The following is a 15,572-nucleotide window of genomic DNA, read 5'->3' on the forward strand; positions in this document are numbered from 1 at the left end:
ACTTAGAATATTCTTCCTGAGAAGCTTCAATTCTGAAATGATAGAGATAGTTATGGATGTAAGCAGAGTTTAGAGAGCCAGAAACATTTATTAGCCCAATGTGCTTTCCATCATTTGTAGTACCTTGGCTCTGATGGTTATGCATGTCAAAAAAAATAAAAAAATCCTGTAACTTCACAACCCATGAAATTCCAAAGCAGAAGTCCCTGTCTAGATCTTGGTCCTTTTGTCCTTTTGCTTTGTCCTTTTGGCTTCCAAATGGTAATAAGCAGCTTAATTCACATCCATCTCATTCTCATTTGAATACACTGGCCAAAGGCTTCTCAACTTCCTTCCTTATTGTGTTCCTCTCCCTTCAGTACTACTCATGTGCATCTAGTTTTTCCTTTCGCTTTGTCTTGTGCAGCCAATTTCTCCTTTGCTGAGGCCTCTGCCAAACCCTACTTTACAAGTTAATTCTGCTCACTGGTACTTACTTTCTGCTAAATCTGATACTGCTGGAGAATAATCCCTGCTTAATTGAGCTTCCTTGTGCTAGAAACACCCCAAAAAGCATTTGTATATTCATGAGAAGCCCAGCAGGCTGGAAAATTGCACTGTGGCAAATCTAATGAACTGTTAATAAGTAATAGGGAGACTCTGGCAGGGGATTTGAGGGGGGTGCGCAGCCATACGCAGGCAGCTAATGTTACTCTGAATGGAGAGGAATCTCGGTAAACCCCCCAAAAGGGAATGTAGTCTTCTGATCATCAGTTTTTTTTATTTCATTGATACACTTCCTGCCAGTACTTATCCAGGTGTTGAGACTTTCCAAGGTCAAAAATCCATGATCCTCTTCTTTTCTTTTTTTATATTCTTTTTCTAGAAATTTTGTGGAGGAAAAACTTGGTGCCAGGTATGTAGAGAGGACCAGATTGGACTTGTGTAAAGCATTTGAAGAGAGCAACACAGCCACCCCCATATTCTTCATCCTGTCTCCAGGCGTAGATGCTCTTAAAGAGCTGGAGATGCTTGGTGAGTGGCCAGCAGACTTGCTGGTCTGCCCTTCCTCCCTTTTACCCGTCACTGTTTAGCCTTCCCTTCTGCTCATAGCTATCTTTTTGTTGCTTATTATTATTATTATTTGTTGAATGTTGGATGTGTGGAAAATGTGAGACTAATAACACTGTAGTCTGACGAAATGCTCTAAAAGAGCAGTCGTCTAGTTGGCATAATGCACATTTCCTTTGTTGCTGTTTTCTACCTTTTGACAATATGAGGGCCAGAGGGCAATTTTCTCCATGCTCGTGTAATCTTGTGCCCCCCTGTGACTAAATAATGGTCATTAGAGCAAGTCTGTTCAATTGTGCAAGGCCCTATCGCTTTGTGCTCTGGATTACTATTCCCTACGGCCTACACCAGGAATGCCAGGTTAATGTAGCCCCAACCCGAATGTGCTCCATATAAATGCAGCCTTGCTAGGTGAGAGCTTGTGCATTTACCCAGCGAACTGATCTGTTCAAGAAATGACGTGATGGCTACCACCTGTTGCTCCTTTTTATTTGGGCAGTACTTTGCTACTCCTGCAGGAGTGTAGAAAGCTCCCTAACAATGCTGCCATCTATCAAAATGTCAAAAGCTTCATTATTATAAAACCAGGGGAAGAGATTTCTGCAGGCTTTGCTGAAGGCTTGCAAGGAGGTGGTAACTGGGGAGGGCTCAAAATGCTGCCTTGAGAAACCACTATTGCTTAGTTTGGCTTCTCTGGGCAAGTGACCTAGAAGATAACTGCTGTGAGCACAAAGGAACCTCACAAAACACTCTACCCTTCTTCTTGGTTGACATTTGCTTTTCGTGGGGTTTGTCCTCTTACAGGTAAAAGACTTGGGTTTACGATTGAGTCAGGAAAATTCCACAACGTGTCGCTAGGACAGGGTCAGGAGATGGTGGCAGAAATGGCTCTGGAGAAGGCTTCCAAAGGAGGGCACTGGGTCCTGCTTCAGGTGAGCACTTCATTCTCATGAGAGACAATGGGTATGAAGGCAGTGGGTGGGCAAAGATGAGCTGCCCTCTCAGTGGGGGGTTCCTGGTCATATATGGCACATGTTGACCTGCCCACCGTTACCCTGTAAGGAGGATAAGATGACTATCCTCTCTGGATTGATGACTGTCTAATGTAAAATATCAGGAAGCATCCTATTGCTGTACTGGCTCACAGACATCTGGAACTCAGTTACACTACTTGAGGACACAGAAGCTTGTGGAGTCATATTATTAGAGTCATGTTGAAGTTGCATGTTGTTTTAAAGTTAGCAAAGTCAGTCTGGGTGTTGGTGGCTCATATCCATAATCTTAGCTACTCAAGATGAAGAGATTTGAAAGTTATGGTTCAAAAAGCCAGTCCATACAGAAAAGTCCATGAAACTCTTTTATCTCTAATTAGATATTAAATGGCCAGAAATGGAAGTGTGGCTTAAGTATGTAGAATATCAACCTTGAGCAAAAATGTCAAGTGAGAACGCAAAGCCCTGCACTGAAGTCCCAGTATTGGCATGAATAAAGCCGTTAATGGAAGATTAGAATTAATGCCATTTCAAGCTACATCTAGAACTGTATCTGTCATCAATCTACCTCTCTATGTAGATAGTACAGCATGGTATACAACTCCAACTCTGCCCATGAGTTACATGTAACCTTGTTTACTTATTAACTAAGGATGTTAAGCTGGGCATTTTTGGCTTGTACTTGTAATCCTAGTTACTCAGGAGGCTGAGATCTGAGGATCATAGTCCAAAGCCAGCCAGGGTTGGAAAGTTTCTGAGAGTCTCATCTCCAGTAAACTCAGAAAAATCTGGAAGTGGTGCTGTGGTTCAAGTGGTAGAGTGCTACCTTCAAGTAAAAGAATCTCAGGGACAGTGCTCAAGCCCTAGTTGAGCTCCAGGACCGACACTAAAAGAGCGGGGGGGGGGGTGCAGGCATTAAGAGATAACTTTATCCCTACCAAGGCTGACAATATACAGACCCATGATTCTGCAGTCTGGTGTTGTCTTCTGCAGCCTCTCTGGTGGAGGATTCTAGCCGAGTCCAGAGGTATGCAGGTACGGAAGTGTGAGGAAGCTGCAGCAACTCATATAGTAAGCTCCTCCAGATGTGAACAGGTCTAGTTATGGCCACTTGATTTGTGGCACAGTCAACCCAATGGTTCTTTTGAGGAGATAATTCATGGCTTATCTGGTGTCAGGACTCTCATGATTACCACTGAGGTTGAGGCTAAGGTTGCCATTCATCATATAAAGGGGAGAAATCTCCACCCCACAGAGTGCTGGGTGTGGCTGAGCTATTCCTTCATTAAGTCTGAAAAGCAAGGACTTATTACCCTGGCTCTAGCACTACCCTATGCAGCGATAGAGCATGGCCTGTGGTGATAGGCCCTGCATCCAGGCTGGTACACCTGTGTTTATGCACAGGCTTATGTCTCCAGAATCTGTTTGATATATCTTACGTTTCTGTTTTAAATAAAACCGGAGTCCTGCAGAATCTGCCATGAGTGGAGGCCGGCTGTGTCCACATAACATGGCCGTTGAGGATAAGGGCCTCTGCTCAGATGAGGCCTCCTTACAAACACATCTTCCTTCAGAACTTGAGACAGGGAGTTCCCATTGGAGGCTTAGAATCAGACAATAACAGAAAACAAGATTGGCCAACTCTGTGTTAACCCCAAGGTCTCCCCACTAAAAGAAAAGCGTTAGTTGAAAATTCTCAGGTGCCCACCAGCTCAGACTAGAGAGAACAGTAGAAGGAATACAGAACCCATCTCCAAACAATGTTACTCACAGAAAGTTTTCCTCTTGATTTTATTTATTTTACCCTTCTAAGTTATAGCATTAAAAAAATAAAGTGAAGCAAAATATCTCGAAAGACCTTTGTATGACAAGCACTTGCTTGTGTGTTTTGTGTCTACTCCAGTCCTTTGATTTTTGTTCTTGCCGGCAAACCCATAACCTGGACTATAACTGCTTAGCTGTCCTCTCTCTCCTTCCACCTCCTCTAACCACAAACAATAATTGGAGGAGGGAAGCTACGGCAGTCCTTCAGCTATCCCACACACTTTGAGTATCCCTTTAGTAGCAAAAAGACAAGCAAGATTTGGAAGAAGGAGTAGACCTACATGACAGGAACTCATTCTCTGGTTTGCAGTTTTTATTATATGGGGAGAGGAAAGGAAAGGTATAAATATGCCCATTAGTTTCTACCCAGGCTTGGGGTGGCCAATTTCAGTAAACAGACAACATCTCTAGGAATGTTTAGCTTGCATATTACTGAAGTCCACACTCCAAAAAAATAGATATAAATGAGATAGACTGGTGACTTATCTCCATATGCAAAAAAAGAGTTTGTGAGTGAACCTAGCAAATATTAAAGAATCATATTTCATAGGCTCAACAAGTGTTTTATTTTTTTGAAGATATGCAGACTAGTTTAAAAAGGTACACACTTCTATGTCCTTGGAAAAATAAGCAAAAGGACCCAAAGCTAGTACCCTTCAGAATGGTACCCAACCTGGGTGCCAGCTTGTGCTTAGGGTCCATGACAGCTCACCTGGTGCTTTTCTGTCCTTGAATTCAAAGTTGCAGTCTGGACTTTTAGTTTTTCAATACATTTTTCATGTGTTGCAGTGTTTGTTGTGACTGACCCATAAGACAGAGAGTTAGGAAATATAAAAATAATTTGTAAAACAGGTTTTTTGCGGGTTTTTGTTATTCGTTCCTTTTACATACGAGGTATGGGAAGTATTTTCCTTGTAACCTAGCAGCAAGGTCAAATGGAGAAGAAACCACACCTACCTTCACCTACTGAATTGGTAAGGACTTTGTCAAACCAAACCCCCAATGGGTGGCCTGATCAATTTGAGGCGAAGTCTGAGATTAAGATAACAGTAGGCTTGGTTTCTTCGGAGTCTTCTGTCCCTAATTAGGGGGTGTCAACATCTCTGTATCTGCACGTTTTTTCTTGTGTTTCCCTAGCTGGCTCTTCTGTTCTTATAAGGAAACCAATTATACTGGGTAATGGCCATTTTCACCCTATTTACTTCATTTAAGAATCCTTCACATTATGATATTCTGAGGTATCGGGCATCCAGTATGTGAGTTTTAGAGCGAACAGAATCAGCCCATGACATCTACCCAGGGTCAGAATTAGCTGTTGGAATAAAAGCTTGATAATATAAACTGATCATAGATCATTTTGTGACACAAAGCCCCATTTCAAAGAATACCTATTTTACCAGTCCCTTTTTTTTTTTTTTTTTGCCCAGTCCTGGGTTTGAGTTCAGGGTCTGAGCACTGTCATTGGACTTTCTCAAGGCTAGAGCTTTACCACTTGAGCCTCAGCACCACTTCTGGTACCTAGGAATTGAACCCGGGTCTTCGTGCATGCTAGGCAAGCACTCTACCACTAGGCCAAACTCACTGCCCACCAGTCCCTTTCTTATCTGGTGTCATCCTCTGTATTTGTAGATGTTACCATTTTAAATATTTTTATTGGATGTAATTATATTCCTCATAAACATTGTTTATGTGTGTGCGCGCACATCCATGTGTATACATGTGCTAGTATTTGGGTTTGAAGATTAAGTATTGAACTTGAAGCTCTCATTCTACCATGTGAGTCACACCTCCACTTTGATAATTACATTTCTTTAGTGTCGTAATAATTATATCCAGATATATTATCTATCTATATGATATGTACATATAATTTTATCCAAAGCTAGAAAGCATGTGAGCCACATTCTTTATCCCTTTCTCCCAGAACTAATCACTAAACTCTACCTTATGGATGTTCAGTATTAGAAACACAAACTTGTGAACCATAAAACTGGAAAGTGAAGAGCAATAGTGGTTGACAGTTGTAGTGTGTGGAGAGGGCTATGACAGCTCTAGATTTAAGGAAATGCAATGTTAGAGATTCACAGAGCATCTCAACTGTGTGTGGTGGTTCTTTTTTTTATTTTATTTATTTATTTATTTTTGCCAGTCCTGGGCTTGAGCTCAGGGTCCGAGCACTGTCCTTGGGCTTTCTCAAGGCTAGAGCTCTACCACTTGAGCCACAGCACCAATTCTGGCTTTTTTTCTATGTATGTGGTACTGAGGAATCGAACCTGGGTCTTTGTACATGCTAGGCAAGCACTCTACCAGTAGGCCAAACTCTCAGCCACAGGTTGTTCTTTTTGAGCTAGCCTTTTTTTTCTCTCATACTCTTTTGAGTGAAAGAGGTTCCCATTAGCAACATGGAATGTATTTGTCTCTTAAATTTTATATTTTATTAAACTAACCCATTAATGTTTTAGTAATGGGGTTTGACCTGTAACCAAGGTAAATATGTAGACAACTCCATCTCAGAAGACTGGTGGGTGTTTGAAGTAGGTATGTGCACTGGGAGATTTGGAGTATGTAATCTATTCATGGTCCGTTCTGGTTTGGATTTTTCTCATTTCTCTGGTTGCTCATAAAAGAAAACTCAAGTCATAGTTCTCTGGGTTTTCAACACATCTGTGTACAGGGAAGTGTTCTAATACTGTAACTCCAGTTGTATACTATGATATTACAAGAATCATACGCCATGCTTGTCTTTTAGAATGTCCACTTAGTAGCCAAGTGGCTGGGAAGCTTGGAGAAACTCCTTGAAAAATTCAGCCAAGGAAGCCACAGAGATTACAGGGTGTTCATGAGTGCCGAGCCTGCCCCTGCCCCAAATGAACACATCATCCCTCAAGGACTCCTGGAAAATTCCATTAAGATCACCAATGAGCCTCCCACAGGTATGCTGGCCAATCTGCACGCTGCCTTGGACAACTTTGATCAGGTAAGAAAGCAGAACAGCCCAAAGGGACAGTAACAGACCTCTTCTCACAAGACCGTGGAGACCATCATCAACTCACACATCTCACTTAGAAGGGTGACACTTTGGAGTATATACACAAACATGTACACATGTGCATGTATGTTTGTATTTCAGTCAGTTGCCTGTGATTCCATGTTATAATGACAAATGTGTTTCACACTAAAACTAAAAATACTATAGCCCCAGGAATAGTGAAGGGATGAGGTCACTTTTGAGGAATCTGGTTCAGGAAGATACATGGGAATCTCTTAGCACAGAAAGAGGAGACCAAAACCTTTGTTATTCTTGATGGCCATAGTAATGATGACAATGGCCTGGACAAAGTTTCAGTGTGACAGTTTAGATCTGTTTTGTTGTGGTTGTTTTCGCTACTGGGAGTTCCATTTGTGGCCCTGCACTTGCTAAGCAGGTGTTCTGCTTAAGCCAGACCTGAAATTTGGTTTTGATATTACTAACAGCCCCTTGTTTCGAGTTATATCCATGATATCTTCTAACAGTTTCATTTCCTTACAAAATTAAATCAATACATATATATACACACATTAATGATAGCCAAATACATTATTGTCTTGACTAAATTAACATGACTATTTGTATCATAGTCAAGTCTTTCAGTTTCTTTTGTTGCTATTGATATGAGTTCCTCTTCCTTCTAATTTCTTGCAAATCTTTAGTAAATCACACTCTTTTGAAGACAATAGAAAGAAGTGAGGCACAGGTGACTCACATGTATAATACTAACTGCTCAAAAGGCTGAGAAGTGAGTATCATGGTTCAAAACTAGCCCTTGCACGAAAGACCCTGAGACTTTTATCTCCAATAAACTATTAAAAACTGCAAATGGAACTGCAGATCAAGAGGTAGAGCTTAGACTTAAGAAAAAAAAAACCTTAGGGACAGTACCCAGAACTTAAGTTCAGGCCCCAGAAATACATATGATATGGTAATAACCATTAAGTCCTCTAGTAGTTTATCACTTTCACTTTTTCTCTCCTCTCCCTACCTTTTTCTGTATCTTTGTCTCCCTCTCCTTTGTCTACTGGAGTTTGGTCTCGGATCGTCATATTTGCTCGTCAAGCACTCCACTACTTAAGCCACAGCTCTAGTAAAATGTTACCATTCTCAATGAAGTGCACGCTTCACTTTTGAGCAGAGTAGCTGGAGAGAATTACAGTAATTGTCCACTTCAAGAATACAGTGTTCAAAAGCATGTTTAATCACTTAAGTATTCAAGTAATTTATAGCCTATGTACATAGAAGACTATGTAAACTACAGGCGCCCTAAAATTCATGGGCTGTTTTCAATATTTGCAAAATGCCTTTTTAATGTACCATGACCATTTATTTTTTTCTCGTAATTTCCCAAAATACAAAGGAAGAACTTTATTTATACCATATCCATTCCTCTAAAAGTTGTCTATATCCATGAAAATGAGCATCTCATAAGCAAACTCTGCCCAGTCATCCTTCAGATTTACTCATGAGGACACCACTGAGGACCTGATAAAACTTTTGAAATTCTCCCTAAGAATAGACCATTCCAAGATTGGTTGCACATAGTGACATAAAATTCACATTCATTCAGAGTAGGAATTCCCTAACTAAAAACAACTGTTAGCAATGATGATGACTCAGCCAGCTCAGGCAGGGAAGTCTGGGACATTCTGATCTCAAGTTAACCACTAGAAAACTAGAAGTGGTGCTATGGTTCAAGGTGGTAGAATGCTAGCCTTGAGCAAAAAGAGTTCAGGGACAGCACCCAGGCCATGAGTTCAAACCCCAGGACTGACTAAACATTAAAAAATACAAACAAAAACTGTTGTGGGTCAGGCACAGTGGCTCATGCCTCTACTTGGAGCTCTATGGAAGGATTGTAGTTTGAGGCCAGTCTCTGCCAATACTGCATGGCCCTTTCCTAAAAGTAAGACAAAAAAAGTGCCACAAGTGTGGTTAGAGTGTGTGATTCACGAGGACCTGAGTTTAAACAGAGGAAGATGAGGAAGAAAAGGGGGAGAGGGAGGAGAGAAGAGAGGGAAAGGGAAGAGGAGGAGGAGGAGTTTCCAATTTGTTAATGAAGTATCAATTCTTTCAGCTGCTATCTGAAAAAAGCATTTAAATGAGTTGCTGGATGTTCTTACTGGGAAGACTTTAAAGAACTTTGAGGAATACATCTTTCTAGTTTTAAGTATTAAGATTAATACTTAAGTATTCTCTGTGAAATGTTTTCTTTAAGTTCATACAGTGGTCCTACCTTACACAAGGGGTGTATGTTCCAAGACCCCTCCATAGACACATGAAACCAATTGTAACACAACCCAATAGATACTGTATTGTCTGGTATAAATACCTATGATGTGATTTGATAAATTGCACATTTAAGATAGTAATAAAAATAGAACAACAGTAGCAATATATTATATCAAGTTAATTAAAATTCAAGAGCTCATTATTTCTGGAGTTTCCTATCCAATATTTCTCCAACTGTGACCACAGGTAATAAAGTGTAGACAGTGAATCCGCAAGTTGTGGGGGACTGCTGTATATAAAGCATACCTCTTACATCTTGCTTATCAAACTTAATCATAATGCTATCATATCTTTTCCTTCAAATGAGAATTTACCTCCAAGTTTTGGCATGTATGTTCCAAATGAGTGAAGCGTGTTCCATATTAGTTTGTTATTCCCTGGAGCATTCTGGAAGACTTAAGTCAGTCTGATCATTAAATGACAGAAATATAAGGAAACATTTTGTTATAAAAAGTTGTCCACCAACACCTCTTTGAGCTCAGTGGTACCCTTGTGCCTCCTAAAGAACTCTGTAAATGAAAACTCATTGTAACAATATACAGCAGTCAGGCACTGATGACTCACATCTGTAATCCTAGCTACTCAGGAGACGGAGATCTAGCAATCATGGTTCAAAACTAGCCCAGACAGGAAAGTCTATGAGACTTTTATCTCTAATAAAAATACTAGAAAAACCTAGAAGTGGAGCAGTGGCTCACCAGCCTTCAGCAAAAAGTTCATGGATAGTGCCCAGGCCCTGAGTTCAAGCCCCAGGACTGGCACTAAACACCTGCACACACACACACAATATAGGGCAAAGTATCGGGTGCTTCTGACCAATCTATGTAAAGAAATACGAAGGAAGGCATTACTACAATGTTCATCTACAGATAATCACCTTATGAGTAGATTTCTGCTTCGTGCATATGTGAAATAGGGAAATTTATTAAGCCATTCTGGCATTTTGTGTGCTTGAGGTTTCAGTTTAGAAGTACACTTTTTTTTTTTTTTTGCCAGTCTTGGGCTCAGGGCCTGAGCACTGTCCTTGGACTTTCTCAAGCCTAGAGCTCTACCACTTGAGCCTCAGCACCACTTCCAGCTTTTTTTCTATGTATGTGGTACCGAGGAATCGAACCCGGGTATTTGTGCATGCTAAGCAAGCACTCTACCACTAGGCCAAACTCCCGGCCCCTAGAAGTACATTTTTTGAGATTGTCTTTGGCATACAAGCATGTGAATGAGAACATGAATGTAAACTCAGCTGCTTCAGTAGACATGCACTCATATGAAACATTAGGAAGACACACAGGAGATGCTAGTCCTTGGCTCCTCCTAGAAACTCTTTCTCACCAGGCTTAATGGATAAAAATCCTTGGGCCCTGCCCATTTACCCATCGACCTCTTCCTCCAGTGCACACTTAGGAATGCCTACAGAATTCAGATGTTAACTTGGTTTTCCCCTGAATCTCCTCCTGTGTCAACAGTGAACTTGAAAATTTAAATCCTGAAAGGAAAAGATGTCCTTTTTCTAGTGTACTTAGAAGCATGAAGAACACATGAAGCCAGGTGCTGGTGGCAGATAACTGTACTCCTGGCTCCTCAGGAGGCTGACATCTGAGGGTTGAAATTTGAAGCCAGCTTGAGCAGGCCCTTTTCTCCAACCAACCACCAGAAAAGTGGAACTGGAGCTGTGCCTCAAGTGTTAGAGCACTAGTCTTGAGCACAAAAACTCAAGAGATAGTGCCTACGCCCTGAGTTCAAGCTCCACACCTAACAAAAAAAGAAAAGGGAATAACAAATGCTAAAGTTATAGCTTAGTGATATAGCACTATCCTATCCTAACATACACAAGGCTGGGTTTTATTCCTGGTACTAATTTAAATGAAGTTTACTAGCTAAACTTAATGATGTGTACCTGTAACCCTAGCACTCAGGAAGATCACAAATTTGAGTTTGGCCTCGTCTATATAGCAAGACTGTGTCCGAATCAGAACAACAAAAAAAGCTAAATAAAAGTATTCCTTTTACATCACCAAAATGACCAATGCTACCTATAAAGTTCTATTGTCTTGTCTTAGATATACAGCTTTGCTTACAACTACTGCCCCTGAAATACTTCCCAAAATGGGAAAATTCAGATCCTTGGCCCTGAGAACCATTCAGACGCATAACCAAAGCTTTCTTGTCTTTTCTCTCAGGATACACTTGAGATGTGCTCCAAAGAACAAGAATTTAAAAGCATCCTCTTTTCTCTGTGCTACTTCCATGCCTGCGTTGCTGGTAGACTGAGGTTTGGCCCTCAGGGCTGGAGCCGAAGCTATCCTTTCAATACTGGGGACCTTTCCATCTGTGTGAAAGTCCTGTACAACTACTTAGAAGCAAACCCTAGTGTAAGTGCAAGTGGTCGGGCATTCTGAATCTGTCGGTCTTCATGTGCTATTAAGATAGACCACAACTTTTCAGTGGAAGCTACTGTTCAAAATAGCTGACACTCCTCCACACACATCTGCTGGCAAGTTTGCAAGTAAACTAGATCAAAGATTTGCCAGAAGTGTATGGTTGAACTTCATAAGTTAGGTCAAACCAGCCCTACATCAACAGCTTAGTGCAAAAAAAAAAATGTCCTTCATTATGTTAACAAAACAGTGGTTTACATGTGCATATATGCCAGATTCATTAGGCAGGTAATGAAGCATTTGCACAAATGTAATTACATACAGCAATTCTGACAGTTCATAACACTGCATTAATAATCACTACAATTAGTTCTGATGATGGAAGCAATTTACAGTGCGTCACATGTATAAATAATGGTGCATTTCCTGCATATGTCATTATTATGTATTAAGGATGCCACCTTGTTGTGACTTTCTCAGTAATGTCCTCCCTGATTTGACGTTAAAAGGAGATGAATGATTTTGTTTCATAGCTAGATTGTGTTTTACAGATGGGGATAGGAATGCTTCATCAACACCAGTTCGGTAAACTCTTTTATCAACCCTACAAGTGGATTCTGGAAAGGAAGAATCATTGGTTCCTAAGGATTTTCTGGCTTAATCCTCACAATCCCTCATCAAGTTACATCTGTTTGTCAGAACAACTAAGTGTTGTGCTTTAGGCCATACTTTCTATAGAGGGCCTTTAAAATCCCAGATCCATGTTTTTACTAACATGTGGTTGATTAATGATTTTTTGGTAGCTGATATTCTAGTGTTTCCCCAGGCTTCAGTGGGTAGCTGACACCCATAAGAGTAGATTTTGTGGTGCACAATAACAGTATGGTCTCCCGAGGAACAAACTTTAAATTGTATGCTCATCAGTATTCTCTACTTATGATTTTTTAAATTTACAAATTAAAACTCTACACTCTTGTTTTAGCCACTCTAACAATGCTGTTCTGTTGATTACAGCATATTTTGTTTGAAGTTCTGCACATAAAATTATTTGAATAGTTCTGCATAGAAGAAATAGGTGATTTAATACTTCCTTTCAATTCTTTTGTAACTGGTTCCCAAAAACCAAGCCCAGGACTATAGTCCTCCTCCAGCTGAGTCCTGCACATAATTAAGGTAGTAGTGAACGAGAAAGGGAGACGTTGACATCTGTTAAATTGTGATGGGGCCTGCTGCTTCTCTCAGTGGATTCTAAGGTCCACAAAGCCCTAGGCTTGTTTTATTGTTTTTTTGTGCCAGTCCAATGGTTTGAATTCAGGGCCTAGGCATTGTCCCTGAGCTTTTGCTCAAGTGTAATGTTCTACCATTTGAGCCACAGCTCCATTTCTGGCTTTTTTGGTAATTTATTGGAGATAAGAATCTTCTGGATTTTCTTGCTCAGGCTGGCATCAAATTGTGATCCTGAAATCTCAGGTACCTCAGTAGCTTGGACTAAAAGCCTGAGCCATTGATGCCTGGCTAAAACCTTAGGTTTTAAACATACACTCATTTGTCTCAGGTGTCTTAATACTAGTCATTTTCTATCCATCCCAAAGCAAGTTAGCAAGATTTGGAATGCATAAACTTTGGTCGTACAAAATATTCTATTTCCAGAAAGTGTCTGTAAAACATGAAGAGCAAGATTAGGAGAAAGAAATAATTACTGAATGGAAGTTAGCTACCTGATTGAAATCTTCAGGGAAATTCATGTTGGGTCCTGAAATGCAATGCAGATACTAACCCAATGCAATGAGAAAATAGAATGAAAAATCTGTTTCCCATCCAGGTCAACTAAATGGAAGGCAGCCTATCAGGTGCTTAAGAGCACGATGCAGTCTAGTTATTCTTTTATATTTGAGATCCATTTGCTAAAACTGAGACTTGCAGCAAGTACTTTTGAATGGATGAAGCAATTTTACTTGTTCAGTTACATCAAACCTTGAGTGAAGGCTATAATTACATTTTTACTTGAACTATTGGGAAGCAATAGGCTGCCCCCACGGGTATAAAGGTTCCTGCCTTGAAAGGCTTCATCACAAAATGGCATGTTTTGCAAACCCAGAGGAAGCTGAAGGGTAGCAAAAGGGGACTCCAAACTCTGTGAAGCTGACCAAAAAGGAGATGCAGTGAGGTCTTGAGTTAAACGAGATACATTAGCAATGATACTTAGACTAGTCATTCTAACTCTAATAGACCATAAACCAAGTCCCTGCATCAGCCAGTGTGTTTGCCCAAACTTTTAGAAAGCGATAGAATTTTTAAATCCATCTCAAATTTAAATTGTCTGACTACTATTTTCCTAAGTCACATAATAAAAGCTCACATGAACGTGACACTAAAAATAGGGTAATGCTGGAAAGGCCTGATGCTCAACATTCTCATTTGCTGGTGTTTTCCCCCAGGTGCCCTGGGAGGACCTCCGTTACCTCTTTGGTGAGATCATGTATGGGGGCCACATCACAGATGCCTGGGATAGAAAACTGTGCCAGGTATATTTAGAGGAATTCATGAATCCATCTTTGGTGAGTCACTGTAAAAACTAATTCCGTTGACAAAATTTGGGTAGGAATGTTTATAATTAGTTTTTACTGTTTAGGTCACTCAAAGTGTTTTTGAAAACTGTTGGTGTATATGAGTGTATTCTGGTCTGTCTGCATAAACATTTGGGCAACTTGTTAGAAATGCAGATTCTCAGGCCCTGTCCGAGAATCAGAATTTGTACTTTCATTAGAGTCCTTGAGGTGATTTCTGCACATATGAGATGTGACAAGGTCTAGTCACTGTCTTGTCAACTGACTCACTCAACGTAGATGATGTTTCCGTGAGCCATGCGGAATACAAGCTGTTCTCCATACAGCAGACTGAAATGCAGAGGCCTGGCGATTGGCCCTGGGCTATTCAATGAGTATGGGCATGGTTAGTGTTGTGATTTCTGTCTAGGGCTCATTTCATTATTTTTTCTTTTGCATATCACAGAAGTCCTGAAATATTTTCAAGTTTGTACAATAACACTAAGGCACTAGGTCCAAAATACATATTCAAGAAGATACGATGGAAGTACTGAGATGTAGACTTTTAGCTTCATTAAATCAGTCTACTATATAAACATGTTAAATCACACCCAACCCAGTCCCGTTGTGTATGTGTGTACATGTACGTACACAAGCACTATGTGCATGTGTATGTATGTAAGCGGGTATCAGGGCTTGAACTACAGCTCCACTTCAGGTTTTTTGCTTGCTAACTGGAGATAGTATGATGGACTTTCCTTCCCTGGCCAGTTTTGAATGAGACACTTGAGATCTCAGCCTCCTGAGTAGCTATGGTTATAGGCATGAGCCACTGGCACCCAGCAAAGTGAAATATTTTAAGAAAATTTTTGTCATCTGAGACATAGTTCTTCCATCTGAGGGAGTGTTGATATTTTATCACTGTGCTTTTCCCATTTCTTGTTTTCTCCCATTGTCTGTAGAAACTATTCGCAATTTGGGCTCTTTTTAGTCAAATCACCCTAGGTCTTATTTCTTGTACTGAAATAGTTTAGAGTGATAGCTACATCTCCTCCTGGTCACTGGCTCACAAGTAGTATTTAGATATATGGCTACTTCTTGACTCAGCCTTCTCCTCAGAGCTAACTACTGGGTAACGACTAATCCTTAAGCTTTTGAAGAACAAACCAAAGCAGCACCCAACACCCCCTTAATATTCCTATTCTCAGTTGGGGGAAACTGTGTTTATAGCAATGCTGGGCATTCTTTTAGGAGTTTTGGGCAACTTTGTTTATCATCATTTCTCTGAAAACTTCATCTCAGGTTCACTATATAGATTTGATACCCTCTTCTCATTCCTTTTGAGAAATAATGTTATCATGTGTTAGAAGACAGTACAGAAGGAAACTAGACATTCTTACTCTGTGATCATTTTTTTAAAGGCATTTCTTGTGCTTGTGAATGTCCTCGTCGTCTTCAGTAC

The 15,572-nt window shown here is 40.4% G+C and overlaps 1 protein-coding gene across 1 annotated transcript in view; it reads left to right on the top strand.

Annotated features, from left to right (window-relative positions):
* Window positions 1–15,572, top strand: part of Dnah11 (dynein axonemal heavy chain 11) — a 261,208-nt gene that overhangs the window by 235,443 nt on the left and 10,193 nt on the right. The window contains exons 72-76 of the mRNA XM_090332210.1: window positions 866–1,014; window positions 1,855–1,982; window positions 6,616–6,843; window positions 11,367–11,558; window positions 14,003–14,122. Of these exons, the coding sequence (XP_090188336.1) occupies window positions 866–1,014; window positions 1,855–1,982; window positions 6,616–6,843; window positions 11,367–11,558; window positions 14,003–14,122 (817 nt within the window). The remainder of the gene's footprint in view (window positions 1–865; window positions 1,015–1,854; window positions 1,983–6,615; window positions 6,844–11,366; window positions 11,559–14,002; window positions 14,123–15,572) is intronic.

The sequence above is a fragment of the Megascapheus bottae genome, chromosome 5 (assembly GCF_031878675.1).
Source record: "Megascapheus bottae isolate mThoBot1 chromosome 5, mThoBot2.hap1, whole genome shotgun sequence".
Taxonomy (NCBI): domain Eukaryota; kingdom Metazoa; phylum Chordata; class Mammalia; order Rodentia; family Geomyidae; genus Megascapheus; species Megascapheus bottae.